The sequence below is a fragment of the Podospora pseudocomata genome, chromosome 6 (assembly GCF_035222375.1).
Source record: "Podospora pseudocomata strain CBS 415.72m chromosome 6, whole genome shotgun sequence".
NCBI classification, from domain to species: Eukaryota; Fungi; Ascomycota; class Sordariomycetes; order Sordariales; family Podosporaceae; genus Podospora; species Podospora pseudocomata.
This window is the reverse complement of record NC_085890.1, coordinates 3,455,539-3,475,029: the sequence shown is the minus strand read 5'-3', so window position 1 is coordinate 3,475,029 and position 19,491 is coordinate 3,455,539. Positions and strand designations below refer to the sequence as shown.

The window sequence follows — 19,491 nt, the reverse complement described above, 5'->3', positions numbered from 1 at the left end:
TAGGGAGAGAAATCTTCCTCAGTTTTTGGCAGTATGTCATCCGAAATCTGTATCGGATTTCCCTGGAAATGACAGTCTGGATGCTCTTCCATGATAGCTGCGGGCCAGTAAAGAGCACCTGGCCCGCACTCAGGAGTCAATGTTTGGCATTGGGGCCGGTAAGGTAAGGTATGTGCTTCCATCTTCAGAGTCCTGAGCAGAGATTGTGTCTGCCTGTAGCCTCCATGATTACAAAAATACAGAGAGGGAAACAACGAATGTTTCATATTTCGTCAACGATTCATCGGCAGCAACATTTCACTTGCTCAGGAAGTTGAACAGCTCGGAATTCGTCCCACCTTGGCGCTTATCTGCCACACCTAACTGTTCTTATCTCGATGCGCATCCCATCCAAAGCTAGGTGATCATATGCGAGGGGCTTGTGCGGGCGCTTCGAGAGCAGAACCTCATCGTATCCGCTTGGCGCGTCACCCCGCGTACAATCGCAGTCCCTTCATTTGTCCATGACATTAGTGTTGTTGATGTTCGAACTTCGCCTTTTCAAGAAGCATCCTTTGGTGTTTCTTCTAGCGCTGCTGCGCCACTCATCCTATCGCGTCGACCTTCCACCAACACGAATATTGTGAAGTCAATCGTGTCTTTGGATGGATGCAAGATCTAATTGGCTGCGACATTTGCAAAGTAGACTCCAGTTGGACGCTTAAGGCTGGCAAAAGTAACATGTAGGTAAGTTAGGAAATGAAAAACACAGCTGGGACCACAATCAACATGGATCGGTCTCGGACCTTTCATTTTTGCTCTTTAAACCCGCACACTTCGGATCCGCAAAGAACTCTCTCAAACGGGCATACTCCAGAAAGAACGACAGCCATGTATTTGTCAACGTAAAGACGTGTATCACTCAGGCTATAATCTGATGTCCTATGCAGACTATGAAAGGCTTCTGCCTGGTGTCTTCCTGGACACCATGCCACTAGCTGATCACTGGGCAGCAGCCAATTCCCCAGTGGGATCTCCACAAGGAACCACAACTGTAAATTGTCAATTTTTCATTATGCCAGCATCTTTTTACTCTGCCGATTTCGCATGGCTTTGTGTTCCAACTCAGAACCCAGAGGTCTTTCCTACAACAGATGGTCGGTTGTTAAAATACCCAACACATACTGATTGCCAAACAGAGTCGTTTTGAGCCACCCGACCACCACAATGACTCGGAAAGAATCATGGGGCTCATGGATATCACCGAGGGCCGAGAAGCAGACACAGATGGCGGTTTCACCACCCAGATCGTCCCCATCGATCGCTATCGTGAGAAGAAACGAAAGCCTCTGAAGGTTTCTGAGCAAAAGCATGAGAACCACACACTGGTCCTGCGTCGTACCATTATCCGGGATGGAAACTTACTCGCAATGATGAGCTCAGAGTTAGAGATTCGATCACGGCCTTTTTGCTAGATGCTGGAAAAGGTCATCGCAAAGAACTTTTACGAAGCGACCAAACTCCACGCCTTCCCCATGAAAATCCCGTCCCCTTTCGCCGAGCTGTTCTTCTACCGCGACGAAATCCAAGCCCTGGCAGAGGACAACAACGATGATGTGGACCTCGAAGTGTGCGAGGTTGCGAAGCTTCTTCGTCACTTCATCGACACCAATGGTCTGTTGAAAAGCATTGTGCAAGATCACGACAGGTTCTGCAGTGTAGGTAGGGTGGCAGCAGACATGCTCTGGATAATATTTTCGCTAACAGCATCGCTGTCCTGAACCAAAAGGATATCCAGGAATGCTGGATTGTGCGAGGCATGGTTCAAGAGGGCGACCACCGTGATGGGGTTTATTGGGTGCTACACGGTCTCTGCATTGGGACCGACGGCAATATTCCAGGAATGATCGAGAAAAGGTCGACAATATGCCCGGTTGGATGGACATTGAAGACCATCTCCGAGTTGCCGATAATACCTCTGAAATACTATAAAGACCGCCAAAAGCTCGAAAGCAAGCTGAAGGATCGGGCCGCGAGGCTACGTCGAGTGCTCGGCGATGGATTAAACTCATTCATGACGCAAAAGTACGAAGCTATTGGGTGGGTAGGCAAGGACTTGACTATCCAAGACGGCTACGCTTTGTACGACTCTTATGAGGTATGTCAGCACACCAGTCTCCCCATGTCTTCACTGAGTATTTCACAATCATGGCGAGTCCAAAGACTGACAATGAATCTCGGGATAGCTTGACGAGAGGGTCATGGTAGACTTCAAGACCTGGGATGATGTCTCTGATAACAAATCCTCTAAGCTAGTCGATTTACGAGACAACGGTCCAGCTTGTAGTCGAGGCCATGCTAAACGGGCAATGGCGCGAGGAATGGCCATGCCTTCCAACCTGAAAGACAGAACCGAATCCTGTCGAGATCCCAGCTGCGATGCATGTGAAGAGGAAAGAACTTGCCAGTCTGAGAGTGGCGTGGGCGAACTCTTAGACTTTCGGCCTTTGGATCCAAACGATGCGGCAGAGGAGGGCGGCTCAACAGACAAATTATCTGACTCTGTTCCTCAGAATCTTAATTAACTGGCACAGCTCGTCGAGGCCACACTGAGCGTAATCAACCAGGAATTTGAGCTTCTATTCCCCGCCCTTATCCCAGCATTCGGACTGAGCACCAAAGTTTGGCATTGGATCAAAGCAGATGACCTTCAGGATTTAACCTGGAATACAGACGCATATTCGTCTCTGCAGCTCAGCAGGACAGCCAAGAACCTTGTGCACGGCTTGGTTAAAGGCCTGACGTCTGGGCAGAAAAGCACATTCGATGACTTGATTTCTGGAAGGGGCAGGGGCTGATCTTTCTACTTCACGGGTAAGTCTGCCGCTTCCTGTCACCGGATTCGATTTATTGACTGAGATATCACGCAGAGGGCCGGGACTGGGGGAGACATTAACAGCTGGTAATTGACCCGTATCCCTGCCATAAGAGTTAAGAATGATTGGCACTAACATGCACCATCCGCAAATAGAAAGCGTTGCAGACTATCTAAAGCGTCCTCTCTACCACATCTCAGCAGGAGAACTAAGCACCAACGTCTCCGAGGTTGAAAGGTGCCTCGACGTGATATTCAAAGACTCAAAACGATGAAACGCAGTAACCCTTCTGGACGAGGCCGATGTTCTTTTGTGCAAGCGAAGTTCGGCCGAAACGGATCGCAATGCAGTCGTTGTTGGTACGTATCAACATCTCCTTGTCTACTCTATGCCTAACTCCACGACTGATAATACTAACCCATCCCAGCCTTCCTCAGAAAACTCGAGTACTGTTAAGGCACCTTATTTCTAACAACCAACCGAAAGCAAGATTTTGACGAGGCCTTCAAAAGCCGAATCCATGTCACCATTTCATACCCGCCACTTACCGAGGAGGCACAAGCAGCAATTTGGAAAAAGCTCATTAGGGTGAACAAGCATCTGACGGTGGATGGATCGTGGACCGAAGAGTTTTACCAGATTCTTGGCCAGCTGAATATGAATGTGCGTCGAACTGATGCCGGTATATGACCGCTCTTTGCTTGGTGTGTGCTGTCTAGGGCCGGGCTATCAAAAATACTCTCAGAACGGCAGTTGCGTATGCGTGTGCTGATGGCCAGCCTCTTGGCGCTCAGCATGTTTTTACCATGTTGCAAATAGAACTCCTGGAGGGCGAGGACGAGGAAGCATTGTCCCCGGTGGAGAGGGAAAAGCACGGGAAGGTTCGAGATGCTCTTCGAAGTCTTGAAAAGCTTTTGGGGCAAATTACCATGGAGACAGCCATGCTGGTCGGCGATCCTGGGACTGAACCCTGAATACCGAATGCGGTGATGAGGGAATAGTAACAGTGTCAATTGTAGGACAGACTGCCGCCTAGAAGAGATCTCCTACCTCCCAAACAAACTCAACCCTCTGCTTGGACGTCTTGGCGCAGCTGACTCTTGCGCTTTCAGAGTCTGCAAGTCGACATGGGACTGCGGAAACACCCCTGTCTTCCCCTTACTATTTGTCCCATACCAGCACCAGTAATCCGCATAGAGACCTGTCGAAGCATTAGCGAAATGTCTCAAAGCCGATGGACCCTTTCAACTTACATTGAACATTCGTGATCACCTCCCCCTTCCCAAACGCTACCCAAGGCACACCCCCGGACTTGGGAGGTGTCCATTTCCACCGTGTAGAGACACTCATGCCGCTCTCCCCGCCCACTGGAACCTCACTTTCTTGTGGCGCTCGAAGCTCAATAACCTTGGACGGGAAAGCCCCAAACATCCCATCGTGTCTCCCTAGACACCACTTCCCCTCCCACTTCTCAGGAAACATCACCCCCATGATCCTCGCCCCTTCCATAAACTCGAGCATTTCTCCATCGTACTTCGGCGGCTTCTCCAACTTCCCCCGCCCATGACGTCGGAAGTGGTCTTTGGTTGCGATTGCTGTTGCTAACCTGGTGACGTTGTCCGGCATGGGCACTGGGACGGAGCCGTCGGGCAAGTGAAGGTCGAACTCCGCTTGTCCTGGATTTGGTCCATAGCAAACTGCCACGCCAGGTATCTGTGGTAATGGTTGTGGGTGTCGGGAGAGATGCTGCAGGAGGTCATCCGCTGACCGAAAGACTGTTGCATCGCTTTCCCGGACTGTAACAGCTGCGCTGACGCACCAGAGACAAGCATAGTAATCGTCTGCGCTTCCACCTGAGGCGCCCTTGCCGAGGTGCGATTTGAAGAGGAGTCGTAATCGATATCGAGGTCCGGATTCAGAGATGATGATTCCCTCAGCTATTGTGTGTCAAGAATAATGGTTAGCGACCAGATTCCTCGGTCTTGTACGATGTTCAGGGGCTCAGGGGTCACGAAAGTACTCACGCTTCCGGCTCTTGTCCAACTCAACCGCCTCCAGATCGTGTGCATACCCGCACTCAGCACATCCCGCCACCTTGGTCACCTCGTATTGTAGTGGCACGATAGCATCAGACGCTCTCATCATATCACCCGCTCCACCGCCGCCACCGCCATATTCCGTTGTCATCTTGATGCTGCCCCAATGGCCGTCCTTCCGAAATCTTACTGCTCCTTTGCAAAGTCCCTTTAGCTTGTGATATGTGCTGTCAGAGCCGATATTGCAATCTTCAGAACGAGGGTTAGCCCGGCTGGACTTTCGGTGTTCAGTCAGGACGCTCCCTTGTCTTCTCTTGCTGGTCGTAGAACTGGTTTCGAGGTCGTCCTCATCACCGGTGCCCAACGCTGCTGGTGGAAGGAGCGTCATGACAGCTTCGTGGAAGTTCACTTTGTTTGGTGTTGCTTCGGGCTGGTTGAACGCGGACTCAGGCGTGGCTAAGAGGGCGGATGAAGATGTCAGACTGCTGCTCTTGGAAAGAAGAGAAGGTGCTGTTCGAACAGTGCTAGGACTAGGAAAGGAGTCAGATGTGAGACTGGCGCGTTTGACAGAGGAATCGATGTTGAATTCCTGAAACTGGGCTATTGGGGTGGCACAGTTGGGAGAATCCGGTGGTGTTAGCTCGGCGCCATGTCGTCCACCACAGCTGCTGTTTGCCTCCTGTTTTGAATGAGCCCTTGGTCGAGAAGAAAAAGTAGAGCAGGGTCGGGAGCGGTGGGTAGGAAGCGGTGGTAATGGTGGGAATCCCCCTTCTGGTATCTCTGGTGCAGTTTCCATGATGGGCTTCAGCCTTTTGGCAGTTTCGACAATGTCTAGGGCGAGGGCTTTGGTAGCAGTTTGAAGAGCTGAGTACCGCTCAATATCAAACTCATCCGGATGGGTGACATCGTCAAAGTCCCAGAGGAGCTCCTCTAGGATCAAACGTCGTTTCTCGATAGAAGCTAGATAAGGGCTGAGATGAGCTTCTGGATGGTACAGCGAGAAGTAGATGTGTTGAGCAGCGGCCGCACGATACCTTGTTGTGTAATCATTCTCTTGAAGATATCCCCCAGCTTTTGTACCTGGTCGTCCCAGACTGGCTGCAGCTTCTTAAGTGCTCGTTCCCCCTCTCGAACAAGGGCCTGTGCGGCCCTTGACATGCGATCGGCATCGTCAGCACGGTGTGGACCGAGAGAAGCGGCATTGGTCACTGCGGCAGTCCCGACTGCAACGACATCCCGGAATGGCCGGATCAAGAGCTCCTCAGCATCGGCGGTCATGGTATCCAGCCCACGGAGAGAAAGTGATAACCAACGGGAGAAGATTGTATGTCAAACAAATTTGAGGCAAAGTTGGAGTTTCGTGACAGTTGAAGTCCCAAGGGAAGGGAAGCGTGGGGGAGCCGGCTTTCAGAGGCTCAAGACAATGGGGACCTGGCTGAGACAGAAGAAGGAACACCTGTGCAATGCAACAGGGCTCATGATGGTCCCGACATGAGGGCGTCGAGGACAACAAAAGCAAGTCGGCACGCGCTATTCCATGTAAGTATCGGCCGACAACGACTTCCGAGGGACGGATTAGGGTAATATCACACTTACCATCACACGCGTGGGGCAGACGTGGGCGATGTTTGTATGACGAATGAGCAAGGCGCAACGGCCCACGGCTCTCTGGTGGTGGTTGTGCGCCCCGGTCCGCAACCAGGCTTTTTTTTGCTATCTCGACCAGAACCAAAGTGGACCCTTCGCTATAACGTCGGGGTCTGGCGCGGTGTTGCACAAGACCATGCGCGTTGCTTCTTCTTTTGGTCGTGTCGAGATGAGAGGTGGTCTTGGCCGACATCGATGCCAAGACCACGTGTTGGACCGTCTGGCTCTAAATCAACGTCGACCATCCACTTCAAACACGGCATTAATCCACACCACACACGCGCTGACAAACTGCGACCCTCTTTCTTCATGTCATTGATGATTGGGGTCGGGATGCGACCTCCACCCTTTTCACCTCCTGCCCGCCACGCCACACACCAACAAAATCACCGCAAACCTGGACTGCGACGCAGCGACGGCGATCATAGCGGATCAGAGACATCATGCCAGACCACCCTGTCGGTCCCGGATGGTACACATTCTGTTCAGACATACCTGGGGCATCCTGATATTTGAGACACTCTCTGTCGGTGTGAGACTGCTGTCGTCCTGCAGACACAGCTGCACAACCACCTCCTCTGCTCTGCCGTCATGACAAGATGTAGGACTGCGGCTGGAGTGTCAGCATATCATCGCACGACGTACGACATGGTATTTTGAGGTGGAAACATGAAGGTAACTTGACTTTCTACCCCTGCTCGCTCCTGCATCAGGCACCCTTGAGGCTCACAAAATGAGCCACTATCGATCTCTACCTTCCCTTCGTTTAGCCCAGGGGCCGGGGCCCGCCCCCTCGGGTGCTTGCGGCATCGGATTTGGGGGTGGTTGCATCCCCACGCAGCAAAATAAGTTGCTCTTGCCCCCCAATCCTGGACTATAACCACGTGGAGGCACCCTTCCCCGTTCCATGCCTTGCATGGACTAAATCTTTGTTCTCTTTAATCATCCTCTTGTTTTTGACAGTGGCTGCACGGCGGCAGATATCGCCATCATGGGCTATGTTGCCGATCTCAAAGATGGTCTCCGGGCCTTCACCCCACAAGAACGCCGCAACATCGCCATCTACATTGCCGGCATTATGATCTACAAGTTCGGGCTCGAGGCCTTCAACGGTTCAGTAGTGGCGTTGGCCACCAATCGATACGACTACGAATCAATACAGAGTGGACGGCCAAGCCGAACCTTCGAGCGTGTCGGTCTTCTGACGGGGTTGAATCAGGCTTGCCAATGTATTGGTAGCATTCTCATCGGTCCATTGGTGAAGAGATACCCGACCAAGAATGTCCTTGCCTGCGCTGTGTTAGTGTTTGGACTTTGCTCGGCGTTGCTCCTCATCATCGACGCTGCGACGGGTGGAACTTTTATGCCGGCTGCTTGTGAGTGCTCTGTTTTCCAGATCGTGAATCAGCACAGTTGACTGACTAGAGGATGTCCAGACCGAGAGAACCACCCTAAAAATGACTGGTCATACTACGGGGAGTGAGTTTTGACATGACTTCCAACGGTGACCTAGCCCACACTGACAATGGCTAGCTACAACACCGATGCCATGATCCCAGTCTACTGTATCAGTGGTATTGCCTATGGCATGGTGGAACTGATCCGAAGAGTCATCCCAAGAGATATCGTCGGCGGCCATGTGCAAAAGCTGAGAAAGATGGACTCCATTGTTAGCCTCTCCTACCATCTCTGTTTGGACACAAAAGCTGAAACCTCTTCAGGTCCACATCTTCTACGAAATCACAGGTACAGCAGGTGCCTTTATCACAGCACTGGTCATTATCCCTCAACTCGGCAACAACAAGGCATTCATTGTCACACCCGTCTGCTTCACATTTTGCGCCACCATTTGGTTCTTCATCAGTGAGCTGGATTTCAAGCGGCGAAAGTCGACCCTCCACCAACACGAGAAGCCGGCCTACTGGAAGGCGGCATTCCGTGGACTGTTTCTGTTCGGCGAGTCTATCTGGGTCGGCGGCAGAATCCTCTTCACCTCGCGGAAGTTCATCTGGTTGGTCCCAGGCTATGCCGTCGCTCTTTACGCACATCGATATCTCGAGAACGGCATCGCACCCCAGGTTGCTAGACGCTATCTCGGGCACTCGGCCTGGTCGCAGATTATGGTCGGCGGTTCCAACTTGGGTGAACTGTTGGGTGCGTTGGCTGTGTTGCTCCTTACGAATAACATCCAGACACCCATGCCATGGCTTCGATTGGACGCCATCATGTTGTTGATCGTCTGGTACATCCCGTTCTGGAGGCCACCGGTCGATGATGTTGGGCAGGCATGGATCGTGGCGGCGACGTTTGCCCCCATCTCGTTTGGCTGGGCAGCTGGTGATGTGTCGCTTGCTGCGTATATCCAGGCGTCCCTCTCTCGTCTAGAGTCCAAGAACAAGAACGTCTCAGCCCTCGGCGCCGTCATGGCGTTCTTGTACTCATTCTATATCGTCACATACGCCATCTCGGGCACCTTGCTTGGGCGGTATCTAGATCGAGTGTACAATGAGTCCGGAGGGACAGACGGGGGTAACATTCGTGAGGGGCTGATGTTCACTGCTGGTATGCAGATGACAATCATCAGTGTCTTGGTGTTCGCGGCGACATTTGTCCCCAAGGGAGCACTGGCGTTCAACCCAAAGATGATCTCGGAGGAGAAGCTGGATGAGGATGAGCCGGTGGAGTTGAAGGGGCGAAGGGATCAGGAGGAGATTCCTGATGTGCCTGTTTTCAAGGAAAGCTCCAAGAAGAGTTACTGTACTAGCGATGATGGGTCGGAGCCGCATATTGAGAAGAAGGCGAGCGAAATTATTTGATGCCCAGTGTGATTATCGGTAGTCACGAGGAGGTGTTGATAGATGGTAATTCGTAATGAAAAGAATTCTCTGTGAAGTCGGAAACAATTGATCAACAAGATGTACGTAGACAAGAATGTGTGCCCAATCTGTGCGAGAGCAGCAGTTTAGTGGATATCTCTCCTTAGCTACCTGACTATCGCTCCGATCGTTGCCAGCTGCCCACAGAGCAACTCAGAGCGAATAGACTGACCGCTTGATTGGTTAACGGAATTTCAAGAAGTCAGGAGACTGATATATCAGTGCACGAGACCGAGTAAAAAGAAGGCTGATTGCCGAAAAAGCGTCATCCACCTAGGCCTGGGAAATGAGATGGTGTCTTTGTGGCAAGATGATTGGTTATACCCATCCAGGCGTCAACTCGTCCCGACTCGTCTTCAGCAAGAACGACTCCGTCTTTATGTGGCTCTTATCCTGCTCTTCGGTAGCCACAAGGCGGTCAAGGCTTGGAAGGCACCTGGTGTAATCATCTATATCAGTAGATAGGTAGGTATATAAGGTAGCTAGGTCCTCTATTACCACATAACTCTTCCTCTCCCATCAACCACTTTTCACATCAACCAGTCTATACTCACGCCGCCCATCCATACCACAACCCACAATGTTGACAAATCTCATCACCTTCCTTTGCGGCAGCTTGCTGCTCAGCTTCGCTGGCGTTAGTCCCCTGCTACACGATCTTCTTAAGGACACGAACAGCCTTGCTAACATCTCCACAGCTTGCCTGTGCAGATGCAGACCCCGCGACCAATTACACCATCATCGAACTCCAATGGGACATGCCCATCACCCCCGGAGATGCCAGCAACGGCACTGTCACCGTCACCGGCACTGTCCAGCAAGCCATTGCCCAGATGGATGCCCTGTATCCCGGCTGGAACGAGAGATTTCAGAGCCAGATTTCACCGCGGGCTGACGGCTCCGTGGTCGGCGCCGCGTTAGGTGAGCTCGAGAGCTACGATTGCAACTTTGGAACATCTTGCATCATCTCCTACATTCTTACGGGCATCGACTACCTCCGGGGGTTGGAGGGCGGCACCAAGCCCAAGAACGGGCCCGGGCCGGGCAACTGCGGTCGTGTCAGCTGCAGCCACAATGCTGCTATCTGGTGGTGCAATGATGTACGTCCCTTCCCGGTTCACTCAATTACCCCTCAATGAGTGGAGAGCTAATTTGAACAGAATAACGCTGCCAAGGAGATTACTTGGGGGAAGATTGCCGACGGAGCCCAGGTGATAGTTGATAACTGCAGGTCGGGCAGTTCGTTGAAGGACGTCAAGGGTCAGGCTTTCTACAAGAGCAAATGGAACGTCATCGTCCGCCGTGATCCTTGCTAGAGAAGTGGCGGGAACATTCGGCTGGGGTTCACCCGGAACATGAAAGTCGGCTTTCATATCTCAAAGGGATAGCTTGGCTGGAGGGGTAGTAGGTAGAGACTTGATGATGGCCGTCGCTGCGTCATCCTGGTGATGAAATGAGGAATACCGAGTTCTTGAGCTTTTTACTTTCACGGTTTTGTTGTATGCCTGTTATAAGAGAGGTGAAAAAGGCTGACATATAATCAAGAGACTCCCATATGTCTCCAGCGCAGCAACCTTTCCACTCCAACTTGTGAACCCCTAGTCCAGCATCGAGGCTTAAGATTGCCCTGGGCCCCCTTCAGCAATCATTCTCCACCACGACCACATTCCAATTATCCTTGAAATCAACCCTGACCTTCACCGTTGACCAACGCCTATGTGTTCCACACAATCCCTTCAAATCCTCCGCCCCATCCGCAATACCATCCCAGGTGACTTCTTTCTCAAAGCCATTCTACATCGATCAGTTAGGTATCTCAGACATCTCAAACGCCAGTATCAAGTAGCCACCGTACCTCATTGCACCAATGAATAGCAGCCCCATACCCGCAGCTAACACGCCCACACTCGTTTGGCCCGGGGCCATTTTTGGGGGTGCCCTCGACTTCACGGAGGTAAGTAATACCTTTTTCTGGAACCCATGTTTGGCATCCGACACCCTCGATGTCGCATTCCCACCCCGTCGGGTCTTCCGTATCTTGAGCGGTGTTGGCTTGAGCAAGGGCTCGTAGGTAGTTTTCGAAGGTTTGGTTCTGGCCGAGATGGAGGTATTCCATTTCATTAATCGCGTTCTCGATTGCTCCGTTGACGTAGATGGTGTCAGAGGAAGCGTTGCCGGGCTGGATGGGTAAGTCCCATTGAACATCGACGATGGTGTAGTTGCTTAAGGGACGGCCGGCACAGGCAGTCTGTGAAGAACCAGGTTAGTCATGTTACCATGTCGTATATCGGGGTCTCCTTCGTTTGCTTACGCCGCTGAAAGTGAGTAACAAAGTGCTACACAGCAGAACTGCCTTCGAGAACTTGTTTGGTGGTGTGGGTTGAATGGAAGTCGGAAGCCGTGGGGGTTGGTGATTGCAGATGGATAGAGAGCTGCCGAAAGGCTGTAACCGGCAAGAGGGTTGAGGGTTAGAAGTGGATAGGAGGAGCACATACTTGTTTGTACTTACAAAATTAAAGGGCTTGCACCCGCCTACCTTTCAGCCCACGTGCCTATATGCAAGTTCACTCCCACGGCGAATTACACCACACATAGCGTGAAATCCCTCTTCATCCCCTCTCAGTCCCTCAATCACCTTACCAGGTCACGTTGTGGGTGAGGAAAATGACTTCCAACAGCCATCTGATCTCCCAAAGCCCCGGAGTGACCGCATATTTCTAGCACTTCTGTTTTCGTACTTGATACGACGGAGAATAGACTCCTGACATTTTAAATCTCCGCTTCATCGTCGTTGATACCTTTTTAAACAGGTATTCGGGCCAATAGGACAGCCTGCACACCAGCAACTGCACTGCTCAGCTAGGTACGAGAAAGAATGGCATGCAACCATCTTACTTCTTCTTTTCATTTCTAAATACTCCAATCGCCAGCAAGCAGCACTGCAAAGACATTGAAGTCAAAAACACTTACCACCCACATCCTTACCCGTGTTGTCAGATCCCTTGGCAAACGCCAGGGGCTTTTAAAGGGTCGGTTTACCTACGCAAGTAAACAAATCACCACATTTGTCCCAAAAGAGCTCCCACCTCGAGCCAATTTAGGGCTGAGGTCCAGAGTCGTCTTTCCCATGTGAAGTCTGTATACCGATTTGATGTGGGGATGTTATTGGGCCGGGATGTCCTGTTACACCCTTCAGGCCGGTCAAGGTTACATGAGGCTACCAACAGACCGTTGTGTGGAAAGATGTGTCCTAATTCGGGAAGGCACACCGGAAGTTCACAAAGTACCTATATAAGCGTGGTGTGGCCCCCCGGGAAAAAAAATTGTGATAAAACAAACACAAGCCTATTTGAGTCCCGACCGGCCTTTCTTCCATCACTCAAAAGAAAGAAAGCCATAACAGAAAATGGCGAAAACACTCCACAAGCAAATCAACCTTCAAAAAGTCCAGGGGCCAGACAACACTTACACCTGCGACTGGCATACCGACTGGGCCTTTGGTATCAGTATTTCTTCTCCTTATCCCATCCTTCCCTCTCAAAAGGCTAACCATCACACCCAGCCCTCCACGGCGGCTGCACCGCCGCCGGAATCTATTCCGCCCTCACCACCCATCTCGCCCACACCCCCCACCCCGACATCCTCAAACTCCACCTCGAATTCCTCCGCCCTTGCACCCGCGAAGCCTCCACCATAACCATCACCACCCTCCGCACCGGCGCAACAAGCACAACCCTCCAAGCCACCCTCACCCAATCCTCCAATTTCAAGATCCTCGCCATCGCCACAGCCATCAACTTCAACACCCCCCTCGGCCCCTCCTCACCTTCAGAATGGACCCTCCTCCCCCCTCCCAACCCACTCCCCAATTTCAAAGCAATAGAATCCAACCAAAAAGACCCAAATTGGGTAATGGGCAGGATAAAAGGGGAGTTCTTACCGTTCACAGACCGGATGCTCATCCTTGCGCCACGGCAAGGCCACACGACAAACGGGGTTCATGACGGGTGGTATAAATTCCTTTATGCAAACAATGACGACGAGGAGTACTCTCCCGATTACGAAGGCGGGGTGGATAACACCCTGTTGACGTTCCTGGCGGATGCACTGCCCAGTATGTCGGACATGTTAATGCGCACTGGTGGTGTGTATGATCCACATGGGATACACTCCAAGATGGTGGCTTGGGAAAGTGCAGACACAAGAAACCAGGGCAGGCCGGCGGTGGTGAGGAATTTGCTCAAGGATGCGATGAAGGCGGAGGCGTTTAGTAATACTGTGACATTGGATGTTGAGCTCAAGAAACGGGTGGATCCGAACAGGGGAAACGGGTGGTTCTTGATTCGGACAACGGCGAAAATGTTGGAAAAGGGGAGGATGGATGTCGATGTGGTTATTGCGGATGAGAACATGGAGTTATTGGTGGTCGCGCAGCAGACGGTATTGGTGTTAGAGGCGGGGAGGAAGTTTAGCAAGGGGAGGAAGGCGGCGCTTTAAGGTTCGTAGTCTCTTTATCAAGATATTTTTGGGTCATCTTGGCCTCGATGCCACTGGGGTGGTGTGGTTTGGATAGAAAATCAAGCTGAGGTCTGCGTAAGTTATGAACAGCATACGCTAGAGAGATTGTCTTGGTTAATGTCCATCTAACCAGTCGAGGGTGGGATTATACTACTTGCATTGCTGAATGCAATGATGCCGTCTTGATAGTGTTGTTACAGATGTGAACTGTGTATATCAATGACGATCCTGGACCAGAAGTCAGAGCAGACCAGGAAGGACGCTACACACAACACGGCGGTTGTCTGCTTGCGGTGCTGTGATAGCCATCTCAGCCGTCGTTGCACAAACCTTCAGACATCGGTTCGGGCAACCCGAGACACCAAGGTGTCAGCATGCGACACAGTGTGGTAGTTGCTGATTGGACACCGAAGACGGCAGACGGTGTCTGCCGACGCCTCAGGGTTGCATGTGCCAAAAACCGTGCCGACTTGCAAATCGGGAATCCTTCCCACGGGTGGCTTTCAGACACCTCCTGACTCTGATCCCGAGGTGTAGCTGAATCTCTTATCGACGACTTTTGTATGGCCGTATGTCATCGGGTGACACTAGGCTGCATCAAACTAGATTAATTAGCACAACACCAAGTAGGGCTGAACCTGATAACACCAGCCATTTCCGAGACTAGAAAGATGTCGATCCTCCCAGCCTGCCATGGTTGTGCCTCTGGCCTGCTCTCCCAATGCCTCGTTCGGACTCTATAAAGCGCCATGTCGCATGCAGAAAGCCCCTGCGTCTTCCTTCTTGTCACCAACAGCCATCATCGAATCTGCAGTTTGACGTTTTCGCCACAAATAACAGAGTTCGGTGTACGTGCCGACTAGACAGTGTAATATAAAGCCAACCCAGCATTGAAACCCACCACCTAAACCCCTTTTAGACATCGACGATGTCTAAACCAAGTGGCTCCACTGAGATCCCTGTCGACGACGACGATAAACAAGACTACGACGAGACCTCCCCACTTTTGGGTCAGCCTCATCAAAACAACACACCTTCAACATCAAAGATGCCGTTGCCATCACAAGATAGTGACCCTTTGAAAGGCGCCAGCTCAAATCCCCAGGCACAGCCAGACACCTCCGACCAAGCACCAACAAATCCCAACAATGCGCTATCAGCATCGCAACCCCCTGAAGAGCAAAATAGGGGCCTCACCAAGAATCCCCCCGCCAAGAAATCAACCCCAACCGTCTTAAAATCCGACACCGACCTTTCCTGGGGCCAACCCGCCGGCCTCCCCATCCGTCGTACAAACGATGAGAACCTCGTCATCTTCCGTCGTGCCGTCGGCATCAACTCCACCCTCCCAGGCTCAACCGACTGCCGCTCCCTGGAAGAGGGCCGCAAGTCCGCCATGGGCATGTACGCAGCCGCCATGCGCGCCCAGCGCAACAAGAAGATGATCTCCAGACTTGTGAATCTTATAGTATACGCCTCGCATTTCTTCCAGATCATCGTTGGCGCGTCGTTGACTGCGCTTGGGCCGTCGGCGGGTGAGCACACGATACTGATTACGGTTTTGGGGGCGGTGAACACCGTGATCGCGGGTGTGTTGGCGCTGTTGAAGGGGCAGGGATTGCCGGAGAGGTTGAGGCATCAAGTGGCGGAGTTTCGAAAGCTGCAGGACTGGATCGAGCAGACGGAGGCGTTGTTGTCGGTGGGGGTGATTGGGAGGGACAGGAAGGAGGTCGGATTGTTGGTGCAGGTTGCTTTCAAAAAGTATAATGCCGCGAAGGAGTGCGAGGAGGCGACGTCGCAGCCGGAGAATAACAGCAACGGGTATGGCAATGGGTACGATAACGATCATGACCATTCAGAAGGCTCGGAGCCACGGAGGAGGCAGAGGTTGTCGGATATTCCGCCAGTGCAATGATGATGTGAGAGGAAAGATGAAGGGAAGAAGGTGCCTGTTGAAAATAAGGCAGGAACGAGTCATTGTCTTCGTGGGGGTGTGTCATTTTTTGGAAAGAGCAAGGATTGGGATAGGATTTTTGGAAAGAGCAAGAAGTTTGATAGTAAGCGCAATGAATGGCTCTTATATAATCAACAGTTTTGTGTCTGACCAGTTTGAATAACATGGAGGGAACCTAACATCACACTACATAAAATATGGCTGCTGTACAAGCATCCGAGTGAAGGATATCCCTCTAGGCCGACTCACCCCCATCCATAACTCTCGTCCCTCTCTTCCTGCCCAACAGCGGAATATCATCCGTCACGCCCTTGATCTCATTCTGGCAAAAGAGATGCTCGCCTCCCCCACCCACAAGCGCCAGCCCATATCCCTCCTTCGGCACACCTTCATCATTCTCACCACCTGCAAGATACACCTGATCGATGCTCCCCACCGCCAAGCAGATGTAATCCTTCTCGTTGTCGAGTGGTTGCCAATAGAGAAACGAGCCACAGTTTGAGCAAAACCATCTGTATGCCTTTGGACTGGTGCTGTAATGCTTGAGAGTGGGATTCTCTTTATTAGTCAAGGTGAAGGCGGTGGAAGCTGGAGCAATGACATGCTCAGCAAAGAAGAGGGAACCCGTTTGCTTTCGGCATTGGGTGCATTGGCAGGTTTGTGAGAAGCGGAGGAAGTCGTGGTCAGGTGGGAAGGTGACGCGGTAGCGGACCGAGCCGCAGAGGCAACCTCCCGTGATCGAGGTCGGAATTGGGAAAGGGAAGGTCTTGGATTCGGAACTCATGATGCACTTGTTGAGCTTCTTGGGGATGTGATGATGATTAGCAAAACCACGTTGCGATGTGGCTCAGACAGCCTGAAATTTATACGCGTCGACGATCATGACGCGAAGGGCTCAACGCGCCTTTCAAATGACATGCAGTAGAACCATGAATGCGACTAATGCGATTCGCTGTTGTCCTGCTGCTGCCTGCAGTAGATCTACTCTTGGTGAGGGGTCCTTCCAAGACTTTTAATCTGAATCTGTACATCTGGGAGTCAATCGGATAGATGATGACCCGAGAAAAAAAAAAAGATCCGTTGTCTTCTTTCATCACCCCTACTTTCATGGCAAGGGCATCGTCAATAGCATGCTTTTTGCCGTTTCTGATATTATCTCCATCCCTCACGCTCCCTGTGTCTCCTCAACCTCCTCCCACTTCTCCAACCTATGCTTCACCTTCAATTCCGCCCTCTCCTCCCTGGTATACAGCCCATCCCCAGCCCTCTCCCCCTTCATTCCCCTATCCAAATAAGTCTTCTTCAGCCACTTCAACGCCTCTCCACCCCCCAAATCCCTGTTCCTCTCCAGGTTATGCTTCCCAACCTTGTAAACAGTATCCAACCCAACCTCATCCATCCTCTCACACGGACCTTTCTCCGCATGGAAGAAATCCCTAAACAACGCATCGACATCCTCCGGCCTTGCCACTCCCTCACTCAACACCTCCAATGTCTCCCTCTTGCACGCCGCCCAGATCCTATTGAAGATGAACCCCGGGCTCTGCACCCCAGGTGGAACCACCATTGGCCTCAATCCCACATTCTCCATCTGGTCCGTCAAAAACGGGAAGATCTTGGGGTTGGTCTTCGAGGAAGACATAACCTCCACCATCCTATTCCTCGGCGGGATGAAGTAGTGCGTATTCAGCAACCGCTCCGGATATTGCAGTTCATTATCTCCGTACTTGATCATCTCCGACGTCATGAGGCTGCTGCTGTTGGAACAGATGATGCAATCCAGCGGTAGATAGCCCTCGGCCAACGAAAGAACATCGACCTTGAGACTGAGGTTCTCGGGGAGGCACTCAATCGCCAACCAGGGGCCCTTGCTGCCACTCTCGAGCTCTGCTTCCTCTGCGGGACATGATGGCGGAGGTGCGCTCTCGTGACGGCCGGTGGTGGTGGCTACTCGGATATTGGAGGTGATGTAGACATGCCCGGGGTGGGTACCTCTCGCAGCGCAATACTCGCCGAGGTTATCAGTAAGGTATTCTGTCGCTGACTTGAGGGCGTCATCGGAGACATCGTAGAGGGTAACTGGGCGGGAGTTGGAGGCCCATATCAGGGCTACTCGGCGGCCGATGGAGCCAGCGCCAATGATCAGGACGGGGCGCTCGTCGAGGGAGGAGGGCGGAGGGGGCCGCCAGGAGGAGGTGGAGGAAGGGAGGTCGCCCAGTGGGGGTTGGTTGCTGGAGAAGAAGGGGGAGAGGGTGTTGGTTGTTTTGAGGCGGCGGTAGCCGGGAATCTTGGGAGGGTGGTGCGAGGTTGGCGGGTTTGCAAGGCGGGGGTGAAGGCGGGGGGTTGAGTTGTGTACCGCTCTTGGTGCCTGTGACGCAATACGGCGTGTTGTGCTGGTGAGGGCTCTGGTGAGAGCCAGTGTTAGTGGAGGAGCTGCTGCCCGGACTGCGCTGTGGATTACAGCAGCTGGGGGCACAAGTTGCAGCGAGGATAGCATAGTTAAAGATGAACTGCTTGTTTCCAAAAGAGTTGCGATTGCCGTTTGGATTTAGGATTCCGAAATTGAGTTCCACCTTCCCCAAAGCCATCGCATCTATGCCGGTTCTTAAATACACTTTGTCCTCAGTGCCGTTGAATCGCGTGCTGTGGTGGGGTGACGACCATCTGATGATTGCAGCTGTTGCCCCGCACCTGGATGGAAGTCTCTTTCCATCGCAGAAGCACCACAAAGCGATTAATGACCTGCAACCTAAACATAACTCCAAGAGAAATGATTCACAATCTTTTTATTAGGTAATATCTTACTCTTTATATGTTCAAGACATTTTCTTGGCCCGCACTCATGCAGCATTATAAGCCAATTCCACTTCGTGGCTTGTCACTCTTGTTTACTTGACAGACCGCCCCACTTCGCCCCTTTTACCCCTGATCCCCACCACCAACCACACAGCGGGCAACTACGTTTCCGGGGGGTTACAGCCGCAAAAAAACAATTCCATTCTCATGATAGATTTACGGACTCGCGTAGTGTACAATATTTGAACATGTTAATCTAACAGGGAGATAGGTTTACATATACGCCTTACTCCAAAGCATCGCCATCTCTCTGATGCCCTACATCTCAACAAGATCCTCCCATAAACCAACAATTACAACCAGCTATTTCCGCATTTCATAATCTTATATAGTAGTTTCTGTCTCTTCATCATCCAAAAACAAAAAAAAACAAAAAAAAACAACGACAACAAAGACGGACCTGATAACACCTGCTGTACATACCAATCCAATTACGATAGGATGGCTGGTCTATCTCAGACCTTGAAATCCCAACAGCCGTAGTATCGATGGTAGTCCAGTCAACTTTGTTGCCTCGCGAATTATTTGAGGACTCGGAGAGTCTGGGCTCGATTCGAGTTTGGTTGGCATTCAAAGGGGATTTCATTGGCTCAGAGCATTGAGAGAAATAATTGGGGGATACGATTGTGCGAAACGAATACCTGTTGCCCTGTAAAACGGTTAGAGCTGTAACGAGATCGTTTGCTGAAGGATTTGAACCGATATTGACCAGAATCAGTCTGTGAGCGCGTACCGAGTGACCACGGGAA

General features: G+C 51.7%; 9 protein-coding genes across 9 annotated transcripts; 4 read left to right on the top strand and 5 right to left on the bottom strand.

Annotated features, from left to right (window-relative positions):
* Window positions 1-3,459: 3,459 nt before the first annotated feature.
* QC762_0100320 (uncharacterized protein) lies at window positions 3,460-6,169 on the bottom strand (the record flags this gene model as incomplete). The annotated part of the gene is made up of 4 exons (XM_062884195.1): window positions 3,460-4,056; window positions 4,109-4,792; window positions 4,880-5,851; window positions 5,926-6,169. 4 exons carry the CDS (start codon window positions 6,167-6,169, stop codon window positions 3,902-3,904), a joined length of 2,055 nt encoding a protein of 684 aa, XP_062741155.1. The 3' UTR covers window positions 3,460-3,901.
* Window positions 6,108-9,453, top strand: QC762_608830 (uncharacterized protein). The gene is made up of 4 exons (XM_062892564.1): window positions 6,108-7,914; window positions 7,975-8,017; window positions 8,072-8,207; window positions 8,260-9,453. Exons 1-4 carry the CDS (start codon window positions 7,530-7,532, stop codon window positions 9,352-9,354), a joined length of 1,659 nt encoding a protein of 552 aa, XP_062741153.1. The 5' UTR covers window positions 6,108-7,529; the 3' UTR covers window positions 9,355-9,453.
* QC762_0100310 (uncharacterized protein) lies at window positions 6,367-6,731 on the bottom strand (the record flags this gene model as incomplete). The annotated part of the gene is made up of 2 exons (XM_062884194.1): window positions 6,367-6,421; window positions 6,496-6,731. The coding sequence occupies 2 exons, from the start codon at window positions 6,729-6,731 to the stop codon at window positions 6,367-6,369; spliced, it is 291 nt and encodes a 96-aa protein (XP_062741154.1).
* A 426-nt stretch (window positions 9,454-9,879) lies between the features above and the next one.
* On the top strand, window positions 9,880-10,884 carry QC762_608825 (uncharacterized protein). The gene is made up of 3 exons (XM_062892563.1): window positions 9,880-10,051; window positions 10,113-10,514; window positions 10,575-10,884. Exons 1-3 carry the CDS (start codon window positions 9,995-9,997, stop codon window positions 10,728-10,730), a joined length of 615 nt encoding a protein of 204 aa, XP_062741152.1. The 5' UTR covers window positions 9,880-9,994; the 3' UTR covers window positions 10,731-10,884.
* Window positions 10,803-11,907, bottom strand: QC762_608823 (uncharacterized protein; the record flags this gene model as incomplete). Its single annotated transcript, XM_062892562.1, has 3 exons — window positions 10,803-11,208; window positions 11,270-11,636; window positions 11,726-11,907. 3 exons carry the CDS (start codon window positions 11,905-11,907, stop codon window positions 11,053-11,055), a joined length of 705 nt encoding a protein of 234 aa, XP_062741151.1. The 3' UTR covers window positions 10,803-11,052.
* Window positions 11,908-12,524: 617 nt separating this feature from the next.
* QC762_608821 (uncharacterized protein) lies at window positions 12,525-14,148 on the top strand. Its single transcript, XM_062892560.1, has 2 exons — window positions 12,525-12,920; window positions 12,977-14,148. The coding sequence occupies exons 1-2, from the start codon at window positions 12,821-12,823 to the stop codon at window positions 13,909-13,911; spliced, it is 1,035 nt and encodes a 344-aa protein (XP_062741150.1). The 5' UTR covers window positions 12,525-12,820; the 3' UTR covers window positions 13,912-14,148.
* Window positions 14,149-14,860: 712 nt separating this feature from the next.
* On the top strand, window positions 14,861-15,847 carry QC762_608820 (uncharacterized protein; the record flags this gene model as incomplete). Its single annotated transcript, XM_062892561.1, has 1 exon — window positions 14,861-15,847. The coding sequence occupies one exon, from the start codon at window positions 14,861-14,863 to the stop codon at window positions 15,845-15,847; it is 987 nt and encodes a 328-aa protein (XP_062741149.1).
* A 106-nt stretch (window positions 15,848-15,953) lies between these two features.
* On the bottom strand, window positions 15,954-16,670 carry QC762_608810 (uncharacterized protein; the record flags this gene model as incomplete). The annotated part of the gene is made up of 1 exon (XM_062892559.1): window positions 15,954-16,670. One exon carries the CDS (start codon window positions 16,668-16,670, stop codon window positions 16,122-16,124), a length of 549 nt encoding a protein of 182 aa, XP_062741148.1. The 3' UTR covers window positions 15,954-16,121.
* Window positions 16,671-17,051: 381 nt separating this feature from the next.
* QC762_608800 (uncharacterized protein) lies at window positions 17,052-18,383 on the bottom strand (the record flags this gene model as incomplete). Its single annotated transcript, XM_062892558.1, has 1 exon — window positions 17,052-18,383. The coding sequence occupies one exon, from the start codon at window positions 18,381-18,383 to the stop codon at window positions 17,052-17,054; it is 1,332 nt and encodes a 443-aa protein (XP_062741147.1).
* Between the last annotated feature and the right edge of the window lie 1,108 nt (window positions 18,384-19,491).

Excerpts from the sequence above, each read along its gene's own strand:
- QC762_608830 (XM_062892564.1), top strand. The coding sequence starts at position 7,530 with ATGGGCTATGTTGCCGATCTCAAAGATGGTCTCCGGGCCTTCACCCCA. Across the intron at positions 8,018-8,071 it reads GACTGGTCATACTACGGGGA|CTACAACACCGATGCCATGA; the intron begins GTGAGTTTTGAC and ends GACAATGGCTAG. Across the intron at positions 8,208-8,259 it reads TGAGAAAGATGGACTCCATT|GTCCACATCTTCTACGAAAT; the intron begins GTTAGCCTCTCC and ends AAACCTCTTCAG.
- QC762_608825 (XM_062892563.1), top strand. The coding sequence starts at position 9,995 with ATGTTGACAAATCTCATCACCTTCCTTTGCGGCAGCTTGCTGCTCAGC. Across the intron at positions 10,052-10,112 it reads TGCTGCTCAGCTTCGCTGGC|CTTGCCTGTGCAGATGCAGA; the intron begins GTTAGTCCCCTG and ends ACATCTCCACAG. Across the intron at positions 10,515-10,574 it reads CTATCTGGTGGTGCAATGAT|AATAACGCTGCCAAGGAGAT; the intron begins GTACGTCCCTTC and ends TAATTTGAACAG.
- QC762_608821 (XM_062892560.1), top strand. The coding sequence starts at position 12,821 with ATGGCGAAAACACTCCACAAGCAAATCAACCTTCAAAAAGTCCAGGGG. Across the intron at positions 12,921-12,976 it reads CGACTGGGCCTTTGGTATCA|CCCTCCACGGCGGCTGCACC; the intron begins GTATTTCTTCTC and ends CATCACACCCAG.